Here is a 22,460-nt window from a genome sequence, read left to right as displayed (position 1 = left end):
GAACATATACGTTCCATTGAACTGGAATCATGGCGGAATATTTGGGTTGAACTGTTCTGGAACAGTGTTGTAAATACACCTTAACCACTGATTTAGTTGTGTCCTCTTTTGGAAGGCCAAACAAAGTATTTTCGCTTTCACAACAAAACAGCGTCTCCACAACATGGTGCCGGCGGCAACAGCAAGAATCAAAGTTACACCTTCTTTCTTTGCATGAACATTTGGGCAGCATTATGCAAATCTTCCCATATCGAGATGTAGATGTGGGGGCATGTTAGAACAAGCCATTTTAGGGGTGTGTGGTTGACTCTTAACTTTGCTAAAGAATATCTCTTTAGATTTGAGACTTTAGTCTTTGCAACTTATCGATCTTCTTTATGCACCAAGAGCTTGTAACACTCCAAAGAGAAAGGAAAAGTTGAAATCACATCATATGACCCCTTTAAATAGTATTGTACAGTTTCTCGTGTATGATGGACATTGTTGGCTGCTTTTTCTTCACTATCTGCTGCAAAACATCCATTTAAACGACGTTTTGTCCAAAAAAATTATAATAAGGCACAATTTTGAATTGTCAGAGTAAATGCAAGCATTTAAACAAAGCCTTTAGATCGAAAGATTATGTAATGCAAAAAAAAAAAAAAAAATCAGTCAAGTCTGTCTAATTGTAACTAGTAGTGTGTGTTGTTTACTTATTTTAATTTTCATCATCTTTTTTCTTTGTCCAATTCCTGTAGATTATGGAGGACCATATTAAGGCTAAGGATGGAAAGGATGGAAAGATCACCAAAAGCCATAAAGAGTGTACCATCCTTTAGTGCTTTGCTCTCTGATGCCCATTACCATCTCAGCTCCCATCCTCTGTCCCATCCACACAAGCATCTTACTGGTCTATTGCAGAAAATGGTTTAATTGTTTTTGAAGCTTTTCACTTGTCTCCTTTATCACTCTAGTTTTTTTTGGACGCAAATGATTGCCATAGTTAAAAGTTCAAAAATTATGGTATGAAGCTTTAGTCCAGAAGACTCTGAGCTCAATTTAGAGTATAAAGAAGATTTTTTTTTTTTATTTTTTTTTTTAATGGTCAGTTTCTTGACAGAATAATCATTTTATTCATGAGATATCAGACACACCTCTTTTTCTTATACCTTTAACTTAAATGTTATTGTATTGTGTAGAATTTTAAAGATACATTTATTAAAATGAACTTTAGTAAAACATAGACACAAATATTGTTATGGGGCAATTGGTAAAATTACTCAATTATTTTTTAAAAAACGTTTATCTTACTTTGAGTACTGAAACTGTTGATTTAACTGGCTCAAAAATAATTGCATTGTCATTTTAGATTTATAAAATGATTAATGTGGTCCATGTAATGTAAAAATCAATCAATAAATAAACTTAATATTTTCTGAAAATATTTGCACATTGTTTTTTATAGGAGATAAGTGTTATCACATAGGCTACCTAACTTTTAACTCTCATGAAGCCTCTCTGCTTCAGGCTTTATAATAATTTCATAAGTTATGGTGCATCATCAGATGTTTTAGCGCAGCAGTGAATTCTTTGATTGAAATCCTTCAGGCTGTAAACATTTTAGTCAACAGTAGAGGGCGGTAGTCTTTGCAACTGTGTTCTTTCAGTATATTTGATATTATCTCAGTTTTCACTTCATGCATTAACAGAATGGAGGCGAAATTGTTTAAATGGAGCCATCTATAACAAAGAAGATTTCCTAACTACTTGCAAGTAACAGAATGATAATTATTACCAGCAGGGATTATTTCACAAGATTCTGGTGTAATAGTGTACTATAAATTTTGTGCACTAAACAAAATGATTACGTATGGTGATTAAGTTCAAGTCAGGAAGGCTCAGAATCAATATAACATCTCTGTTTTTGTAAGACAAAACACAGCTAGGGCATTGACACCAACATTTCATTATACCAAAGTGTTGAAGTACATGTAATGTTGCTTACATGCTTATTAAGGCTAAGATAATATGAGGAAAATTCAGTTAGGAGTTTCCAACACTGCACTGTAATTTTCAAAATGAAAATTGTGTGAACGCCCTTAAAGTAGCGGGTGATAGTTTGTGTGTATGGTTATCACAGAACAGTCAAGCTGCTGTGTTTTATCATAGTACCCTAGGGAGTGCAGGAGGGACACACCTACACATACACACTGTGTGCTGTACAATGTAATAGCTATGTGCAGTATAGCATGAACGCTGGGGAATAATATCTTACAAACACTCTAATGTAAGGCACACTGGTGTTATTGTTAAGAGCAGAGATACTCACAAGAGCAAGCATACGGTGCAAAAAATACCTCTGACAAAGAAAATTCAATTCAAGAATCTAATTATTGATTGTAATCATTCTAATAATATGAAATATATTTTGCATTCATGTCCTAATCAAAATTCAAATCTTGAGTCTGTAAATGTAAAACAGTATTATTTTGGCAAGATTCTACAACGTGAGGAAAAAATGGTGGTTATATTGTCCCTAGTAACATTTGTGTTGTCAAAATTTTGTTGAAAATTGCCTCTCAGGGCAAGATGAACCCCCGCCCCCTTTAATTTTCTCTTTTGACTATAGATGGCACAAAATCTCATCTGAACACTTTTGATAAATGTATGCTATTTTTAATTTTGTCATTTCATCTGAATATCAACATCAATGTGATCTAGTCAGTTAATTCAAAGGCTTGAGGTAACTGGTCTAATTGTATATCTCTGGAAAATATTGATGACTATGTATTATTTTGAATTTCAGAGTTTTTAATTTGAAGACCAAACCTAAATTGAAAATTGGTTATTGTTAATATTTCCATGAATTAGATGTACATTTCAGGCATCTTTCATTAAAACCTATATCATCTTTGCTTTCATTAAAACCTATAGATTTATTGAGTGAAATCATTGACTGATGCATCCTGCACTTGCTAAATATATCTAAATATGTTACAGTTTGAAAGCAAATCCACATTGTTCTTAAATTAGCTAAATTGTAGTCCCAACAAAATAATCGAATCAAATCAAATTTTAGATTTCAAGTAGCATTTCAAGTGTAAACAAATGTAATTATTAGAGTAAAAAATTAATTGTTAGCATAAATATTCACATTTCTACTAAACATCTTCATCCAATTATTTCTAAAACATTTTAATTTATTGTAGTAATCATAAACACACTTTTTTTGTAGCACAAATACATTTCCCTTTTACTGCACTTTGTTATTCTAGTTAGCGGCTAATGAATCACATTCACAGAAAAACTGCCTACTTTCGCTTTCCAAAATAGGGTGTATACAATAACAGAGAAGCAGGAAACATAAATTTTTGTTATGGTATTAAACTACAAGTGACAAAAACCTGCCTTAGCATTTAACACACACTATATAAAGAAAACTTCCCCTCAGACTGGCTCAGTGATCATGCAGCGGAGCGCTTGGGTTCAGTTATTGCTCACGGGTCATGTGATGCTCCTCTGGAGATGCAGTTATTCCATCCTTTAATAGGTCTCATAACTGCAGCACTGAGCATTAATTACTCTTTTACTCCTGAAAGGTCTCTAGCCACGTGAATGCTGACATCATTTCTGTGTTGTCACTGAACTGTAATCATTGCCTGATGTCCCCAGTGAAAATGTGCTCTAATGCACCTGGTATAAAGGTGCGTATTCCTCCCCATGGACTTTTACAATGTATATATTATTTTAAATGAACACTAAGTAAATTATAAGTTGACTGTATATTATTAGTATTCATTGTATGTTGGAGTAAGTGTTATTTATTTACCTCTTTCCTTTTATTAGGCATTGTCTTTTTCTTAGTTTTCAGTTCTCAGTCAAGACAGCAGCATAATAATTGCAGGGACAGACATGTCCAGTCGTGCTCATGAAGGCCAGCTTTCTGCAGAGTTTTGCTGCAACCTGCCTGAAAGTTTCTAGTAATCATGAAGACCTTTATTAGATGGTTCAGATGTGTTTAATTGGGGTTGGAGGAAGGTGGCTCTCTAGGAGCAGGATCCGTCGTCTTAGAGCAACCTGCCTTGCTTGAGTGCACACTGGGATGGATACAAGAGGATGTCAGAAGTGCTCTGTTTTCTGAATCTGTGTCACTTGGGATTAAACCTTCAAACTCTAAATGGCAGCCCAAGACCCTTGACCACATAACCCCCATCTCCATGTTTCAGGTAATGTATCACATTCGGTCACAGAAATTGTTGTTTCGTATTGAACTATTGAAAATGATTATTAGTTGTTTATATGAATTGTAAGATATAAATTGCATGTTTGTGTCTGAATGCTTGTGTAAATTTGAGTGCAGTGGTAAACAGTCATGGGGTCATGCGTGTGTTGAAAATGTGTTGGTGCCGGGTTACTGCTTCTTTCAAAAATCATTTTCCCATCCATGTTCACCTCATACCCCGTGAACCAAAATTGCTATAAAAATAGTGGAAGGTTCTCACTAATTCAGAGTTGGGTCAACATTTCCCCCCACACACCTTAATTTATGGTATTATTTCTACTCTGTCATAGTAAATTTAAAAAAGATATATTTAAATATAAATAAGTAAATTTTGGTACTTTCACTTATAAATCACAGGGTATAACTGAGAACATTTCATTGAAAGTCTATATTTTTGTACTTTTTGCCAAGAAAAAAAAAACAGACCACTGTGATTTTTCCCCCAGAGCTGAAATATTAAGCTTGATAAGGCAAATGTAAATGTAAAGACATACTGTAAGCAAGACATTATCTGTTTGAACCATGTGATCAAAAACACTGTTACGAAACCATTATTTTTAAATGGGGAAATGTCACAAAATAACTGTCTTGAACAGAAAGTGAGGGATAAAGACAAAACATGCATTTTCAGAAAATGCATAAAGCATTTGAGAAATAAAAAAATAATAATAATTTCAGTTAAACCAACATGTATCTGTTTTTTTTTGTTTGTTTGTTTGTTTGTTTGTTTGTTTGTTTTTCTTCTATATAATCCATTAAAATGTTAATGTGATTATATAGGCAACATACAAATCGGCTGATTTTCCAATCACTAACAATACATTTTTAATAAAACTGTTATATTTTAATCTTTATTTTGCATTACACTCTAAACAGAGTTAAATCTATCAAATTATGTGACCAGGTTTAGTGTCCTGAGTAGTAATGAATAGTAAGGAACATAACAGGAACACAAATGGCATTTCTAGAGAATGACCTGAACCAAGAAGCTTCAAATGACACACCCTGGATTATTGTTTTGTTTTTATTTATTTCCAGGACCTAAACGAGCTCTCATTGGCTGAAGAGGCAGCAGTGTTTCCGTGACTCAGCGGAAAAAAGGTGGCATATCAAACTGATGTGAGGGCCAAGGAGGGGGAAACCCCTTAAAGATCCCCCACCCCCCCAGCCATCTTTAGAGGGGTGTCCACCATTGCCCTACATGAAGGGAATCCCAAACCTCTATGCAGCTTGACGTCAGAAGGCAATTCATTTGTTTTGCTGATTTTCTGATTAATTTGCCTTGCTTATGATGAGCTCCACATTAAAACTCCACATAAACCTCTCTTTCTCTCTCTCTCTCTATCGCTCTCTCACTCTCTGTCTGTCTGTCTATATCATCATTTGGCCTTTATTCAGATTAACTGTTTTCTGGGAGTGGCATAAACAATGGGTTATTTATATTTTATATTAATGTTTTTTTGCAGATACGCACAATTCACATGAACCAATGCCTTTTGAATCTGTTTATTAAGAATCCAGAATTAACTAGCACAGGTAACTGTACATTGCTTGTAAAACTCTCTCTCCCTCTCTTATTATGTTTTGTCTTGTACCAGGTCGAGGGTGATTGTTTTTGGGAGTGGTATTAGGGTTGGGGTATTCCTGCTATAAGGTGGCCCCATCGATAAGGCTTTTTCTCTTATTTTGGGGATCTTATCACTCCCTCCCACCCCTGGGTGCTCGACGCATGCTGTTGCTTTTCGGGTTGCCATACACTACATGACTTTACGTCTTTCTTTCTTTTTCCATTACTCCTCCATTTCCACCCATGATTTTTGAATCGGTCCGAGGTCAGTCTTGAGTTGGGGGCTCAAAGTGTAGACGCAGAAACCCAGCACAGAGACCCGCCAGGACCACCTGGGCTCAGGTAAGGGTGTGCTGTGTTCTGTTAAACAGCAAAATGAAGTGTTTATTAGAAGGTCTGAGTGGATGCAAATGAAAACAGTAGGTTAAAATGAGAGAGTGGTCACTTATGGACAGGGGGACACCTGCTAAAGGTACACTGCAAAAAACGATTTTTCAAAGTAGTTATAAAACAAAGATTATTTGAGTCTGTTTTACAAGAAAATTATATTTCAGTTTTTCTGCTTCATGGTGTTGCTTGCTGTTTCTTTGTAATTGTTTCTGAAATATACTAGCAATTTCTGAGTTAAAATTGTTTTTATACCAATTGTTATTTAGTGTTTTTCAGTGTTTTCAGTGTACAGATCTCACTGTAACTGGCAGCAGTAATTTATCAGTCATTTTGCAAGTGTTGGTAGAAGAAATCTGAACTTTATGTCATAAATTGTCTTTATTTAGGGTTTTTTTTTTTTTTCAAAATATCTTTTTATTTATTTATTTGAATTTTTTCCAAATATCTCAAAAGTATCTGAAAATGAGCTTTCATACTGGAGACTGTGAATGTGTGGCTCATATAAGGGAGACAGAATGTTTGTTTTATAACTGCATTTAACAAATTACTATAGACAGCATATTTAAATTTGCCATTCAATTTAGAGTTGTTGAAACTGCTAAGATAAAAGAAAAGTTAATTTGATCATACAAGTAAATCTCAAGATGAAAATCATTTGTCTTTTAAACTGTCGTAGTCTGGTGTAGTTTAGTTTTTTTGAAGTTGAACACTGGGTCTATAGATGAACTTTCTTCAGTGTATCTGATGTATATAGGCTTCGTAATGAACATACAGATGGTCATATTATCATATTTAACTAATTAGTTGCAATATTCTAATAAAACATTTTAGGAAACAGTGTTCTTCTCCATCCACTAGATTTATCATTGCTCACAGTTTTTAGCACAAATCCTAACTATCGTGGAATTGAATGAACTTTAAAACACTTTTAGATTTCATAGTAATTTTATTGTAAACGTTGATAAGATAATCATATTTTTGTTCAGTGAGGAAAACATTTGTATTTACCAGCTTTATTATTCTGTTGAAGTAGTAGAGAGAGTTTTAAAGCTCCAAGACTTCACCAAACCCCTCTGATGTGCTCTATCTTCCTCTGTCCATGAGAGACAGAAGAGTCCTTATCACATGATAGAAGTTCAGTCTTCAGATAATTGTCTGTTTGTGGCTCTTACACAACCTTGTGCTAGTTCAGGGTGTCTCAGTTTTAAACCACTGAAAGACACGAAAACTGAGTTGTGATCTAAACCTCAGTGCTTGTAAACTGAGGCCTTGTGTTTTTTTTTTTTTTGTTGTTGTTGTTTTTTTAATGAAATATTCAAAGACACACAGAACATTAAAAACTGTATAAATTCAAATTTATGTATGCTATTGCAAATATACTGTAAATATTTTATGCAAATCACTTGAAGTAAAATGTACTTGGTAAAACTCATACTAGTCAAACATATAGTTTGTTGAAATTCATTTGTTATGTTGCCTTTAGTAACACTTTAATAAAAGGGAGCAGATGAATGAATTATAACCACTGCATGTAGCAGGTGTGCAGTTCTTACTGACTGTGTTATTTTGTTTCTTTGTGTATAAGGTTATGTGTGAGTTCTGGGACAGAGAGAAGACAGTTTTGATGATGGAAGCAGTATCGTTTGAAGGGGTGAGGAGAGCATCTCATAGCACATGTAGTTGATCCATCCATAGATTACATTTATTTAAGTCATAAAGTGTACTAAACACTTTCTCTCTCTCTCTCTCTCTCTCTCTCTCTCTCTCTCTCTCTCTCTCTCTCTCTCTCTCTCTCTCTATAGGACAATGACATGTCTTATGAGGACAATGAGTCACCTCTTTCATCTCCATTCACTTTGTGAGTAGGCCTATCACACACTGATAGAAAAATGCAAATAAATTTGTATCTGCTTCACTGTATTTCTCAGCCACAGCTTATGAATGCTGCCCTAGTCACGTTGTATCAATCAAAAAAAAATGTATATATATATACACAGTACAGGTCAAAAGTTTGGAAACATTACTATTTTTAATGTTTTTGAAAGAAGTCTCTTCTGCTCATCAAGCCTGCATTTATTTGATCAACAATACAGAAAAAAAAACAGTAATAATGTGAAATATTATTACAACTTAAAATAATAGTTTTCTATTTGAATATACTTTAAAAAAAAAAAATTATTCCTGTGATGCAAAGCTGAATTTTCAGCATCATTACTCCAGCCTTCAGTGTCACATGTAACATCCAGTCTATCACATGATCATTTAGAAATCATTCTAATATTCTGATTTATTATGATTTATTATGAGTGTTGGAAACAGTTCTGCTGTCTAATATATTTGATGAATAAAAGGTTAAAAAGAACTGCATTTATTCAAAAAAAGAAAAATTTCTAATAATATATATTCTAATAATATATTTTCTTTACTATCACTTTTTATCAATTTAACACATCCTTGCTGATATAAAAGTATTGATTTTATTTAAAAAAAAGAAAGAAAAGAAATTACTGACCCCAAATTACTGACCAGTAGTGTATATTGTTATTACAAAATATTTATATTTTAAAAAAACATAGCTTCTTTTTTTTTTTTTTTTTACTTTTTATTCATCAAAGTGTCCTAAAAAAGTATCACATGTTCTGAAAAAATATTAAGCAGCAGAACTGTTTCCAACTTTGATAATGAATCATCATATTAGAATGATTTCTAAAGGATCATGTGATAATGATCCTAAAAATTCAGCTTTGCATCACAGAAATAAATAATAATTTAAAGTATAATAAATTTAAAAAACAATTCTTTCAAATTGTAATAATATATCACAATATTACATTTTTTTCTGTATTTTTGAGCAAATAAATGCAGGCTTGATGAGCAGAAGAAACTTCTTTCAGAAATATTAAAAATAGTAATGTTTCCAAACTTTTGACCTGTACTGTATATATACAGTGGTGTGCGGTGGTGTTTTAAAACGAGGAAGCATTTTTATTTTTATTTATTTATATATATATATAAATATTACATAAAAAATAGAACAAATATTTTATTAATATAATTTTTTATTTTAATATTTTTAATACTAATTATACATTTTATAGTGTTTTATGCATTTTTATATTTATTCCAAAATAATAACTAAAGGCAGTAACAATATGAACAATATTCTGGAAACAGTTTACAATAAGGTTTCATTAGTTAACATTAGTTAACTACTTTACCTACGCATGTCGCTGTTGGACAGTGTTGCTTTATAAAAACGTGTGACTTTTAGACTTTTAATATCATATTTAGTCATGTTTGCACTGTTTTATTTTTGCAATATTGATTATTGTCTCATCCAACTTTTTGTGTTGACGATGAGTCACTTGCCTCCTTGGAGGATACGCCCCTGATATATGTATATATATATATATATATATATATATAAACTTTTTGAGGAGACACTGCCTCCCTTGCCTCCTCGGTACACAGGTCCTTCTCAAAAAATTAGCATATTGTGAAAAAGTTCATTATTTTTCCATAATGTAATGATAAAAATTAAACTTTCATATATTTTAGATTCATTGCACACCAACTGAAATATTTCAGGTCTTTTATTGTTTTAATACTGATGATTTTGGCATACAGCTCATGAAAACCCAAAATTCCTATCTCAAAAAAATTAGCATATCATGAAAAGTTTCTCTAAACGAGCTATTAACCTAATCATCTGAATCAACTAATTAACTCTAAACACCTGCAAAAGATTCCTGAGGATTTTTAAAAACTCCCAGCCTGGTTCATTACTCAAAACCGCAATCATGGGTAAGAGGTTAACCCAGAAGGCCATCATTGACACCCTCAAGCGAGAGGGTAAGACACAGAAAGAAATTTCTGAACGAATAGGCTGTTCCCAGAGTGCTGTATCAAGGCACCTCAGTGGGAAGTCTGTGGGAAGGAAAAAAAGTGTGGAAAAAAAAAAAAAAAAAAAAAGAAACGAAAAAAAAAAAAAAAAAAAAACGCTGCACAACGAGAAAGAGGTGACCGGACCCTGAGGAAGATTGTGGAGAAGGACCGATTCCAGACCTTGGGGGACCTGCGGAAGCAGTGGACTGAGTCTGGAGTAGAAACATCCAGAGCCACCGTGCACAGGCGTGTGCTTTTGAACCAGAAACAGCGGCAGAAGCGCCTGACCTGGGCTACAGAGAAGCAGCACTGGACTGTTGCTCAGTGGTCCAAAGTACTTTTTTTCGGATGAAAGCAAATTTTGCATGTCATTCGGAAATCAAGGTGCCAGAGTCTGGAGGAAGACTGGGGAGAAGGAAATGCCAAAATGCCTGAAGTCCAGTGTCAAGTACCCACAGTCAGTGATGGTCTGGGGGTGCCATGTCAGCTGCTGGTGTTGGTCCACTGTGTTTTTATCAAGGGCAGGGTCAATGCAGCTAGCTATCAGGAGATTTTGGAGCACTTCATGCTTCCATCTGCTGAAAAGCTTTATGGAGATGAAGATTTCGTTTTTCAGCACAACCTGGCACCTGCTCACAGTGCCAAAACCACTGGTAAATGGTTTACTGACCATGGTATTACTGTGCTCAATTGGCCTGCCAACTCTCCTGACCTGAACCCCATAGAGAATCTGTGGGATATTGTGAAGAGAAAGTTGAGAGACGCAAGACCCAACACTCTGGATGAGCTTAAGGCCGCTATCGTAGCATCCTGGGCCTCCATAACACCTCAGCAGTGCCACAGGCTGATTGCCTCCATGCCACGCCGCATTGAAGCAGTCATTTCTGCAAAAGGATTCCCGACCAAGTACTGAGTGCATAACTGAACATAATTATTTGAAGGTTGACTTTTTTTGTATTAAAAACACTTTTCTTTTATTGGTCGGATGAAATATGCTAATTCTTTGAGATAGGAATTTTGGGTTTTCATGAGCTGTATGCCAAAATCATCAGTATTAAAACAATAAAAGACCTGAAATATTTCAGCGTTTCCTCCAAGGAGGCAAGGGAGGCAGTGTCTCCTCAAAAAGTTGGATGAGAAAATAATCAATATTGCAAAAATAAAACAGCGCAAATATGACTAAATATGATATTAAAAGTTTCTAAAAATCACTCGTTTTTATAAAGCAACACTGTCCAACAGCGACATGCGTAGGTAAAGTAGTTAACTAATGTTAACTAATGAAACCTTATTGTAAACTGTTTCCAGAATATTGTTCATATTGTTACTGCCTTTAGTTATTATTTTGGAATAAATATAAAAATGCATAAAACACTATAAAATGTATAATTAGTATTAAAAATATTAAAATAAAAAAATAATATTAATAAAATATTTGTTCTATTTTTAATGTAATATTTATATATAAATACATAAAAATAAAAATGCTTCCTCATTTTAAAACACCACCGCACACCACTGTATATATACAGTACAGGTCAAAAGTTTGGACCTGTTTTAGGACCAGTAATGTTTGTACATTTTTGAAAACTGATATTTCAAGAAAAAAAAGAACAAGAAAGAAAGAAAGAAAAAGAAGAAAAAACACCTTACAGTTGTTGCAACTGAGCATAAACTACATATAGTACATAAAGTACAACATGATGTGTAAATACAGTTCAGTTTTAATGTTTTCACTTTACAATCATTAGAATACATTTTCACAAATTATTGAGAATATTTGTCTTGAAAATAACGATGCAATGCAATATTTATTTATTTTATTTTGGGGTTATATGCTACAGACATGTTTGTTTGTTAGTTTTAATAAAATTGGATCTACTTTTTATTTAATTATCCATCAATTCTTATATTTATTGATTTATATAGTCATTTATCTTCGGGAGAAGCTAATCAGAAAGAGCTGTCATCTGAAAAGCTCTAAAAAATTTGCTATTTACTTAAATCTCTGATTATCATAAGTTATTATTTGATGGACTTTCATATGGAGTGTTGTGGGTATTGATAAATGTTCACAAGCCCAACTGTGCCCTCCTTTATTTACATAAATAAATAAAATAGTGAATTACTATACACTACAGTACTTACAGGATTATTGACAGTAAAGTTGTAAAATGTCGCGCCCTTGTGGCCGACCAGGGCAGTGCGAGGAGGGCTGGACAGAGTGAGGTTTATGTTTCTTGTATCAGGGATGGCTTGAGCCGGTTTGTAAGAGGATGGAGCTCAGTCTGCCCTATGGTGCATAAGATATGGTGAGTGTGTGTAGCTGTGACAGTCAGGTCTGTGCCCTGGTGTGTGTGTGTGTGTGTTGTAGTGTGTGCTCTCTGTCGCCCTCTTTAGGACGCCTGCAGAACACAAAGGCAGCTATGACTTAGAGCGGATGAGGCAGCAGGAAGAGGAGCAGCATCAGACCTTCACCTTCTCTAGAGACGTAGAGGGTGTGTTTGCCATACACATGCATATATACAAACATAAACCCTGCATCTTACTGATTCACTACTTATTTTTTTTTCCATTTCCCTTCTTCAGCTGCCCGAAATACCAACACCAATGCCATCAAGAGAGGAGATGCAGAGGTGATACACACAAACACATTAATTCACTAACTCTTATCTTTGTTAAAATCTTAATAAAAATTCTGATCCACACCAGGCATACGTTGAGTTAAATGAGCTTCGTGGGGAGGTGTGGCAGGAAATGGGACGCTGGCTGGGTTATGAGGAGAACTTAAGCCCTGCCACAGGACAATGGAGTCAGTCCCACATTTCCTATCTGACCTTCAAAAGCCTCTTTCAACTCCGCAAGGTCATGAGCACAGGTGAGACACAGAGTGACACATTCCCTTTGGCCTTTAGACACTTAAAATAAAGTGTAGAGAGAACAGGAACTTGTGCTGCCTGCATAAACACTGACATATACTTCTAACAGAAGCCCATATCTCAACCAGAGCATCTTAATTCACTGACTGGATCAACTTCTTCCAGAGTTGTTAATGAAATGACACTAGCAGACTTGATATCACAATAAGAGGTTTTTTACCCTCTATGACAGCAGTTCTCAAACTTATTGACTCAACACTGTTCACAACAATATTTGAAGAACCCCCTGGCCTGTTTATTTTAATTTACAGGAATTAGTGGGCTCCAGAACCCTTGTTTGAGAACCACTGCTCTGTGGTGACCAGTTGACATTCACATTAGTTCTACATGTTCTTTATGGTGGCTGTAACCAGGTGCGGTGCTGCTAGATGTTGATGAGAGCAGCTTATCGAGCATTTGTCAGATGATGGTGGAACAGCTTCTGCTCAAAAAAGAGATCCAGCCCACTGACCGTGACGCTCTTGTAGCCATACTGCAACGCAAGCGCAGGTTAGGCTCCTTGTTCTCTGTGTTGCTTTGTGTGTTTGTATGCATGTGGAGGACAGTTAGTTGTTGTTGTTTTTTCTCATTATTTGGTATGTGAGTCACAGGGGGCTTTATTAATAGCTGAATATGCCTGTATATGACTGTAAACTTTATATGACTCGTTGTTTCTGTTTCACAGTCAATTAGAGCCCACTTCAGCCACTGGTTCAGCAGACATAGAGCTGCAAACATTCTCAATCACCAAACAGGTATCTGTCTGTCTGTCTGTCTATCTATCTATCTATCTATCTATCTGTCTGTCTGTGTGTCTGTCTGTCTATCTATCTATCTGTCTATCTATATTTCTATCTATCAATATACAGTATATATATCTATCCATCTGTCTGTCTTTTTGTCTGTCTTTTTGTCTGCCTGCCTGCCTGCTGCCTGCCTATCTTTATATATATATATATATATATATATATATATATATATATATATATATATATATATATATCCATCTGTCTGTCTGTCTGTCTCTGTCTATCTATCTATCTATCTATCTATCTAGAACTAGAACTAGAATTATTGAACTATCCATGGGTTCTGCACCCCATCCTACAGCAACAGTCCCATCAACCAATCCAATGTTAGAAAGGAGTAGAGCTGATGTTAGGGCACAGTATAGTTTATCAACTATCATTTCCCTCTTAATGTTAGGCTAGTTAAAGGGATCCTCCACCCCAAATTGAATATTTTGTCATTAATCACTTGCCCTCATGTCGTTCCAAACCCGTAAAAGCTTCGTTCGTCTTCGGAACACAATTTAAGATATTTTGGATGAAAATCTGGAGGCTTGAGACTTTCCCATAGACTGCCAAATAAATAACAGTGTCAAGGTCCATAAAAGGTATGAAAGTCGTCGTCAGAATACTCCATCTGCCATCAGACGTGCAATCTGTGTTACATGAATCTATGGGAACATGGGACGGGAACACGCAGATGACACAAAAGAGCATAAACAGCATACAGTGATATGGAAAGACACAGAGGAGACTGTTGACAAATGAATTATTGAATAAAGTCATTATTTTTGTTTTCTTCGCTTACAAAAAGTGTTCCTGTCACTTCATTTAACCCAGATTGCACGTCTGATGGCAGATGGAGTATACTGACGACGACTTTCATACCTTTTATGGACCTTGACACTGTTATTTACTTGGCAGTCTATGGGACATTCACAAGCCTCCCGGTTTTCATCCAAAATATCTTAAATTGTGTTCCGAAGACGAACGGAACTTTTACGGGTTTGGAACGACATGGGGGTAAGTGAATAATGACAAAATTTTCTTTTTGGGATGGAGTATCCCTTAATTGGTTAGGATGAAGACTATGATTATTTGATAGGACAGTTTTTCCAGGACCACCAAAAGAATTTGATCTAGGGTGTTCTACTTGTTAAAATCACAGTGCAACTATCCATCCCTTCAGTTTTCCAAATTAATAAAAACTAAAAACCTATAGCCTCCAAATAAACATTAGAAATGGGTCATTACATGACGATTTTCCAGACCTGTTTTAAAGTTAAAATGCTCTGCCAGTTTCAATTACTGACTTTTGGACTGTTCTGTTCATCCTCAGCGAGACATAGTTGATCGTGTGGAGGCCTCTGTGGTTTTATCAGGTGACAGTACATTTATTTTATATTCTATAAGAACACTTATTATTTATTATACAGCATACTTCATGCCCTTGTTTCTGCACTACTCTCAAGGTGTGGTGGAGAACCTCCAGAAACCAGTGATAGCATTTGCACGTCTACGGGATTCAGTGGTGATGGAAGGGGTTCTGGAAGCTCCAATTCCAGTCCGTTTTGTTTTCTTCCTCGTGGGCCCCAGTCACAGTGGCATGGACTATCATGAGAGTGGCCGGGCCATGGCGTCGCTGATGGCTGACTGGGTAAAGAAGAGTTATGGACTCAACACTGATATGTTATTAAATAGATCAAATAAAATTAATTCTTCTCTAAAGTCTCATCTTAATCCTGTACCTGCAAACAGGTTTTCACTCTGGAGGCTTACTTAGCTACAAACGAGAAGGATCTGACCAATGCCATGGCAGACTTCATGGACTGCAGCATTGTGATCCCACCCACAGAAATCCAGGATGAGAGCATGCTGAAGCCAATCATTAACTTTCAGAAGAAGATGCTACGTGAGAGAGTCCGCCCATATGACACCCGACTCATGGTTGGGGGCAAAGGTCAGGCTTTATATAATCACATGGTGATACTGGTGTCACTGTATTCATTTAATTAAAATTTTAAGCTATAAAATTCCTTCACTCCCCTGTGTGTATTTGTTTATTAAATAATATAAACAGTCTGATGTTTATTAAATAATTTGCTAATGCTTTCAGCTCCTTACATTCTGCAGTATTGTGCAGATTTCAGTGCAGATTTCCTTGAGAATCGGTGTAGAAAATGCAAAAAAATCTAAAAAAAAAAAAAAAAAAAAAATGTCTGGGTCTTCTTAAGATGTAAATCTGACTTAATTATAATTATTTCATTTTAGTGTAGGATGCTGGTCTGTCATTACTGCAAAATATTTAATATAGTTACACTTATATTCAGTCATTTAGCAGACACTTTCATCCACTTCCAAATGAAGAAAGTATCAACAAATTTATCATGTAAGAGGCAATAATACATTTATTAGTAAGATCTAATCATATTCATACTTTCGGCTTATCATACTTCATGCATATGTTTTTTTCTGTGTACATCTTAAGGGTTTAATACCCTTCAAAATTTCAAACATGTATTTATATGCAGTTTAGAATGATCAGTAATGTCTACATGGAACAGTCTTCCTCTGGATCTGTCTAGGCCGTCCTAGTGTTAAATCTGGAATTTCTTAAAAATATTTGTTGAATTGTTTTTTTTTGCCCCAACTGGACCTGAGAAGCCACGGGACGATCCACTGGCCCGCACCGGCTATCCGTTTGGCGGTATGGTTAAAGACATAAAACGCCGCTACAAGCATTACCTTAGTGATTTTACAGATGCACTGGACCCTCAGGTGCTGTCTGCTGTCATCTTCATCTACTTCGCTGCCCTTTCTCCTGCCATTACATTTGGAGGACTTCTTGGTGAGTACATTCACTGCAAGCATAGACTAATCACACCATTGAAAAATAACTAAATCAGCCTCATTTAGCATTTGACTTGCAGTATTAAATCTGGTCCACTTTTTATCTTATTGTGGCCAATAACTGCACACCTAGACAGGATGAAATCATTAAAAAGATGTGAATGAACATGATGGTAATCCATACGACCCCAGCTGATGAACCAGTCTTCTAAAGCGAAATGATAGGTAAAAAAAAAAATTTTCATGAAGAACCTGTAACATCCATTCCACAAAAGGTTTTTTATAGTCATGGAAAAAGGTTCTTTAGATTTTTCAAATGCTCTTCAAACTTCAAAAAAATATTTGTTTTTTCTTTAAGGAGCCCAAAACCATTTTTGGTGGAGTATTCCTTCAACACATCTAACCTTCCATCGCTTTCTATGTTTCAGCGGACAAAACAGAGCACATGATGGGGGTCTCTGAGCTGATGGTCGCTACCTGTGTGCAGGGCGTCATCTTTTCTCTGTTTGCAGCTCAACCAGTACTTGTCATTGGGTTTACCGGTCCATTGATGGTGTTTGAGGAGGCATTCTTTCAGGTGATGCTTTTATCAGTGACAATTGCGATTTAATGAGGTAGATTATCACCACCTATATGACTTTTCTCATCCATCTAAATACGTTCATCTTTCCCATTCAGTTCTGCAAGTCTAATGGCTTTGAGTACATCGTGGGCCGTGTCTGGGTGGGCATGTGGTTGATCGTCATTGTGGTGGTGATTGTGGCAGTGGAGGGGAGCTTCCTTGTCCGTTTCATCTCACGCTTCACCCAAGAGATCTTCTCCATCTTGATCTCTCTCATTTTCATCTATGAGACCTTTGCCAAGCTTATCAGGGTATATTCAGTCTCTTAAATGGACACACTCTAAATTAGATTAATTCACATCATATAAATTGTCATGAAATGCTTTGTTCTCTTTCTTTTTTCTCCGCAGATTTTCAAAGCGCATCCTTTGATTTTGAACTACGAACACCTGAATGCTTCTTCGGAAGACCCCTTCCACCCTATCAAAAAGACCAACATCACATATCATCCTGATGGCAATGTTACTGAACATCATGAGATAATAGAGAGGGCCTATCCCAACACTGCCCTGCTGTCCATGTGCCTTATGTTTGGCTGTTTCTTCATTGCATTGTATCTCCGTGGGTTTAAAACTAGCACCTTCCTTCCCGGCCCTGTAAGTGTGCTCAGTTGACCTTTTTTATTTAAAACTCTGATACTGTTTAGCCAAAAATAGGTTTAAAAGTTCAAATAATAATGGAAAACAAAAAGGCATTTTAGCAATTATACCATCCAGCCAAGCCTTTAAATGTAAATCATGTTACTATTAAAATACTGTACACCACCAGATCCGTCGAATGATTGGAGATTTTGGTGTCCCCATCGCCATCTTCTTCATGATTGCTGTGGACATCAGCATCAGCGATGCCTACACACAGGTTTGACAAACACTAATAATTTAACGTAGTTTGCTATTATGGGTTTTCTCAATTGTTTTGGCCCTAACTTTCTCTAAATTATAAATGCAACTATCACAACTGTTTTATTAGATTTTGCATGTCTGCAAAAGTTAGTAACTCAAAATATTTAATTCATGCTTCAAAAAGCAATGGCTCCAATTATTTATTTTATTTTATTTATTTTTTTGGTGTCATTGTGTGAGCTGTACTTTTTACCATGGCAGTCAACCTTGGAAATGTTTGTTATATACAAATTAGATTTTTGTTCTACTTTTTTGTTTACACTGTAGGTAAATGTTTACTGGGAAAATCCAATACTGTAGTACACAGAAAAAGAATATGCACATTTCTTTGTATACAGTACATTTTTTTATATTGCATCTAAATAGAGGGTACGTATTTGCATGTCCATTTGTACACATTTCTTATATCTGTAGTCAAGTACAGCAGTAAAAAAAAAAAAAAACATTCTCTTTACAGAATGTAACACTACAAGTTGCATGAACTGTTGTGTAGGGCTGTGATGTTCCTACATGTTCAAAAATGGCAGTGATTGTGCTATGTATAACAGTTTCACAGAGAATCAACTCAAGACTTTTGCTCAGCAAGCTATGTGCATTTAGTTATTTGCAAATTGCCATATTTTCTCTTTTGCACACAAGTGCCAAAACACATAGAATTTGCTTAAATTAATAAAAAAAATTCCAATCTGGTGTGAACAAGAAATTAATTGTTGAAAGATTTTAACTTATCGTTTTGAGAGAATTAAAACAAATCTCATTAGCGAATTGATGCAGGGTGGCTGTGGAAAATCTCCCTAATGAAGATAAACATGTTTTATGCATCTGGACCCATAGCATTAATGGATTCAAATAATCTGGGGTTTTGAACATTATAATGGATAGTTTCAATGTGTTTTTTCACTTCCTGCTTTAGAAACTGGTGGTGCCAAAGGGGCTGACCGTGTCCAACACATCTGCTAGAGGCTGGATCATCAGCCCATTTGGTGAGAAGAAGCCATTCCCTGTCTGGATGATGTTCGCCTGTGCTGTTCCTGCCTTGTTGGTCTTCATCCTTATTTTCCTTGAGTCCCAGATCACTACGTGAGTGTGATATTCAGAATAGAGCACATTTAAATTCACACTGGGTGAAGACACATATGCTAGAAGAACTTCACCATAAAGAAAACAGCAATAAGATACAGATAAAGATACAATGAAAATATTTTTGAAATAAGTCTATTATGCTCACCAACATTAATTTAATAAAAACAGTAAAAACAGGAATTCTGTAAAATATTACTATAATTTATGAAAAAATGAAGATTCATGCAAGGATTTTGGAAGTCAAAATTTTGGTGTAGCTACTGCCTTAACCTCACGCCTTTTCCTTACCATCCAGGCTGATCGTGAGTAAGCCAGAGAGAAAAATGGTCAAGGGCTCTGGTTTCCATCTGGACCTCCTCCTTTTGGTGTTCTTGGGAGGAGTTGCCTCTATCTTTGGTGTCCCCTGGCTCAGTGCCGCCACAGTGAGATCTGTCACACATGCCAACGCCCTGACTGTCATGACCAAAGGCCCCAGACCTCAGATTCAACGCGTGTTAGAACAAAGAGTCAGTGGTATTTTGGTGGCCGTGATGGTAGGTGAGTTCCAAGCCTTTATCTGATATAATGATACTTAATAAATAAAATTAGATTTTAATTGCCATTAAAAAAAATATCAAGTCAACATAATTATACTTAACAAAATGATATTGAACAATACACAGAATAATTAAAAATTCTTTACCCACAGGGGTCTCGATTCTCATGGAGCCCATCCTGAAGATGATTCCTATGACAGCTCTGTTTGGGATCTTTCTCTATATGGGTATCACTTCACTGAGTGGCATCCAGCTTTGGGACCGTATTCTTCTGCTTATTACACCGAAAAAGCATCACCCACCTGTTCCATTTGTCACCCGTGTAAGATTTAATTACAGACACACATATACACTATATGGACAAAAGTGTACTATTGTTCAAAAGTTTGGGTTCCACCCACTTTTTTTTAAGAAACTGATACTTTTAATCAGCAAGGATGTTTTACATTGATCAAAACAATAAAGACCTTTATAGTGCTACAAACAATTACTATTTCAAATAAATGCTGCTCTTCAGGACTTTCTATTCATCAAAGAGAAAAAAACTGTATCACAGTTTCCGCAAAAATATTAAGCAGCACAGCTGTTTTCAAAAGTAATCATAATAAGAAATGTTACTTGAGCAGCAAATCAGCATATTAGACTGATTTCTGAAGAATCATCTGAATATTAGGATTGTTTTTGTGGTGTTGTGTATTATTTTTTGAATTTTAGTTTATATTTTTTATTTCAAAATATATTCAAATAGAATGCAGTTATTTTAAATTACAGTAATTTTTCACAATACTCCTGTTTTACTGTATTTTTGATTAAATAAATGCAGTGTTAGCGAGCATAAAGACTTCTTCTTTTTTTTTTTTTTTTTTAAAACATAATTTAAAATCTCTTATCAAGCACAAACTTTTGATCAGTAGTGCATGGTGAAACCCAATAATTAGAAGGGGGCGTCCACATACTTTTGGCCATGTAGTCAATCTGTCAATCTATTGATTCATCCATCTACAGTACTGATCTCTCTCTGTTTCTCTACAGGTGCCTACTATGCGTATGCACTTGTACACTTTGATCCAAGTGATATGTTTAGTGATTCTGTGGGCAGTAAAATCTAGTACATTTTCACTTGCTCTGCCCTTTGTCCTGATCCTCACGATCCCTCTGAGAATGTTCATGACCGGTCACGTCTTCACTATCATGGAAATGAAATGTGTAAGTATCTCTTTATTAGGCCTGAGACCCCTATGCATTTCTGCATGACCTTTTCACGCACCATGTCTTAATAGAAAACAAAGCCAGTCAAAAAGTGCTATATGAACTCTTCATGTTGTACACATAATGTATTGTTTTATACTGATATTTTTTCCTTAATTATTTTATTTTCCAGTCAAAAACACTCCTATGCATTTTTATTTGTCTATGTTGTGACTGCTTATGTAATGTCATCCTTTTGCAGCTGGATGCAGATGATGCAAACGTGAAATTTGATGATGAGGATGACTAAAATAACCCCCGAAAAGCCCTGAACGTCTTTCTTGATTCCAAGCCACTATGAATTCATCGTACTGTGTTCATTACATGAGAATCTTTTGCTTATATTTTTTAACTGTTGTGCATTCAAATCTTAGCTTTACCAATCGATATGTCTTTATATCATTACAGTTTAAGAATTAATGCACACCTAAAATTCATAAACTGTTCATATACATTCCATAGTTGTTTATCACAATCTTTTCTTACTTTTATTTACTTTTTCATGGAACGGTGTGCTTTATTTTTTCTTTTTTGTGTTTGTGTGCCTGATAAGTCTTTTTTCTTTCTTCATTTGGGATTTATACATCCTGGTGTTTATGTATTCAGGTTTCCGTGCAAGAAATCTCATGTCCGTGTGAAGCATGTCAACTACACACCAGCTTGAATGTAAATCCTACCCTGTTTTAACAGGTGATGCCTATGCAAAATGTGCCTTTATATTTCTTATTAGAATTTCAATGTTTCAGGGACACCATACCTGTAAATATTATAGGCTGACAAATACAGAATGTTAGCGTAGGTAACTATTGCAAAGATTTGATACTTTAGAATATAAATTAATATTTAGTTTATGGATGCTTGGTCTGTTATGGTGTGTGACTTTGTTTAATGATTAAAATTCTTTAAAACATCTAAAATTATTATAAGTATAAACAAGCCTTATATTCCTGTCCTAAATTAGTCATCGGCACATGCAAACACATCCACTTTTCCAGCAGACTTGACTTCACAGGAGGCCTGGGCGGGCCTGGCCCACCCAATCATAAACTTGGCCCACCCTGGCAACCACCCTCCACCCTCCTTCTTGGATGTCCAGCCCATTCTGAGTCCTATGAGCTTCCTTACATGTTTAAGCTGGACCTACTTTTCTGAAAATTAGCAGCTTTTCACCAGCGATTCCCAACCAGGGTACTTTAAGAGGACCTTTTGATTGTTTATTTAGTTATTTATTTTTTCAGAAAATGTAGAAAAACAGAAATATTCAACTTAAAATGTAGTGTTATCACTTGGCTCAAATAATCCCATTATTATTAATATATATATATATATTCAAATATTGTTGAAAACAGTTGTGCTGCTTAATATTTTTCTGAAAACCATGATTATTTGATGGATAGAAAGTTCAAAAGA

General features: G+C 35.4%; 1 protein-coding gene across 3 annotated transcripts; it reads left to right on the top strand.

Annotated features, from left to right (window-relative positions):
• The first annotated feature begins 5,992 nt into the window (after window positions 1–5,992).
• Window positions 5,993–22,370, top strand: LOC109051194 (band 3 anion exchange protein-like). 3 transcript variants are annotated; one of them, XM_042727529.1, is made up of 22 exons: window positions 5,993–6,170; window positions 7,804–7,869; window positions 8,021–8,076; window positions 12,353–12,415; window positions 12,504–12,601; window positions 12,693–12,739; window positions 12,816–12,981; window positions 13,396–13,531; window positions 13,707–13,776; window positions 15,149–15,191; window positions 15,282–15,466; window positions 15,568–15,769; window positions 16,454–16,657; window positions 17,088–17,236; window positions 17,338–17,532; window positions 17,632–17,877; window positions 18,050–18,139; window positions 19,097–19,263; window positions 19,562–19,803; window positions 19,955–20,124; window positions 20,835–21,008; window positions 21,253–22,370. In XM_042727529.1, the coding sequence occupies exons 2-22, from the start codon at window positions 7,807–7,809 to the stop codon at window positions 21,298–21,300; spliced, it is 2,814 nt and encodes a 937-aa protein (XP_042583463.1). In that variant the 5' UTR covers window positions 5,993–6,170; window positions 7,804–7,806; the 3' UTR covers window positions 21,301–22,370. The 3 variants fall into 3 exon arrangements, with proteins under 3 accessions (XP_042583463.1, XP_042583470.1, XP_042583480.1); XM_042727536.1 differs by lacking the exon at window positions 12,353–12,415 and having other exon boundaries at window positions 5,995–6,170; XM_042727546.1 differs by lacking the exon at window positions 12,353–12,415 and having other exon boundaries at window positions 5,995–6,170; window positions 12,478–12,601.
• Window positions 22,371–22,460: the final 90 nt, after the last annotated feature.

This window comes from Cyprinus carpio, chromosome A3 (genome assembly GCF_018340385.1).
Source record: "Cyprinus carpio isolate SPL01 chromosome A3, ASM1834038v1, whole genome shotgun sequence".
In the NCBI taxonomy this organism is placed as follows: domain Eukaryota; kingdom Metazoa; phylum Chordata; class Actinopteri; order Cypriniformes; family Cyprinidae; genus Cyprinus; species Cyprinus carpio.
The sequence above is the reverse complement of the archived record's forward strand: the minus strand, read 5'-3'. Positions and strand labels throughout refer to the sequence as shown.

Coding starts and splice junctions, on each gene's coding strand:
- LOC109051194 (XM_042727529.1), top strand. CDS start 7,807: ATGTGTGAGTTCTGGGACAGAGAGAAGACAGTTTTGATGATGGAAGCA. Junction 13,532..13,706: donor ATACTGCAACGCAAGCGCAG/GTTAGGCTCCTT, acceptor TCTGTTTCACAG/TCAATTAGAGCCCACTTCAG. Junction 15,467..15,567: donor CGTCGCTGATGGCTGACTGG/GTAAAGAAGAGT, acceptor ACCTGCAAACAG/GTTTTCACTCTGGAGGCTTA.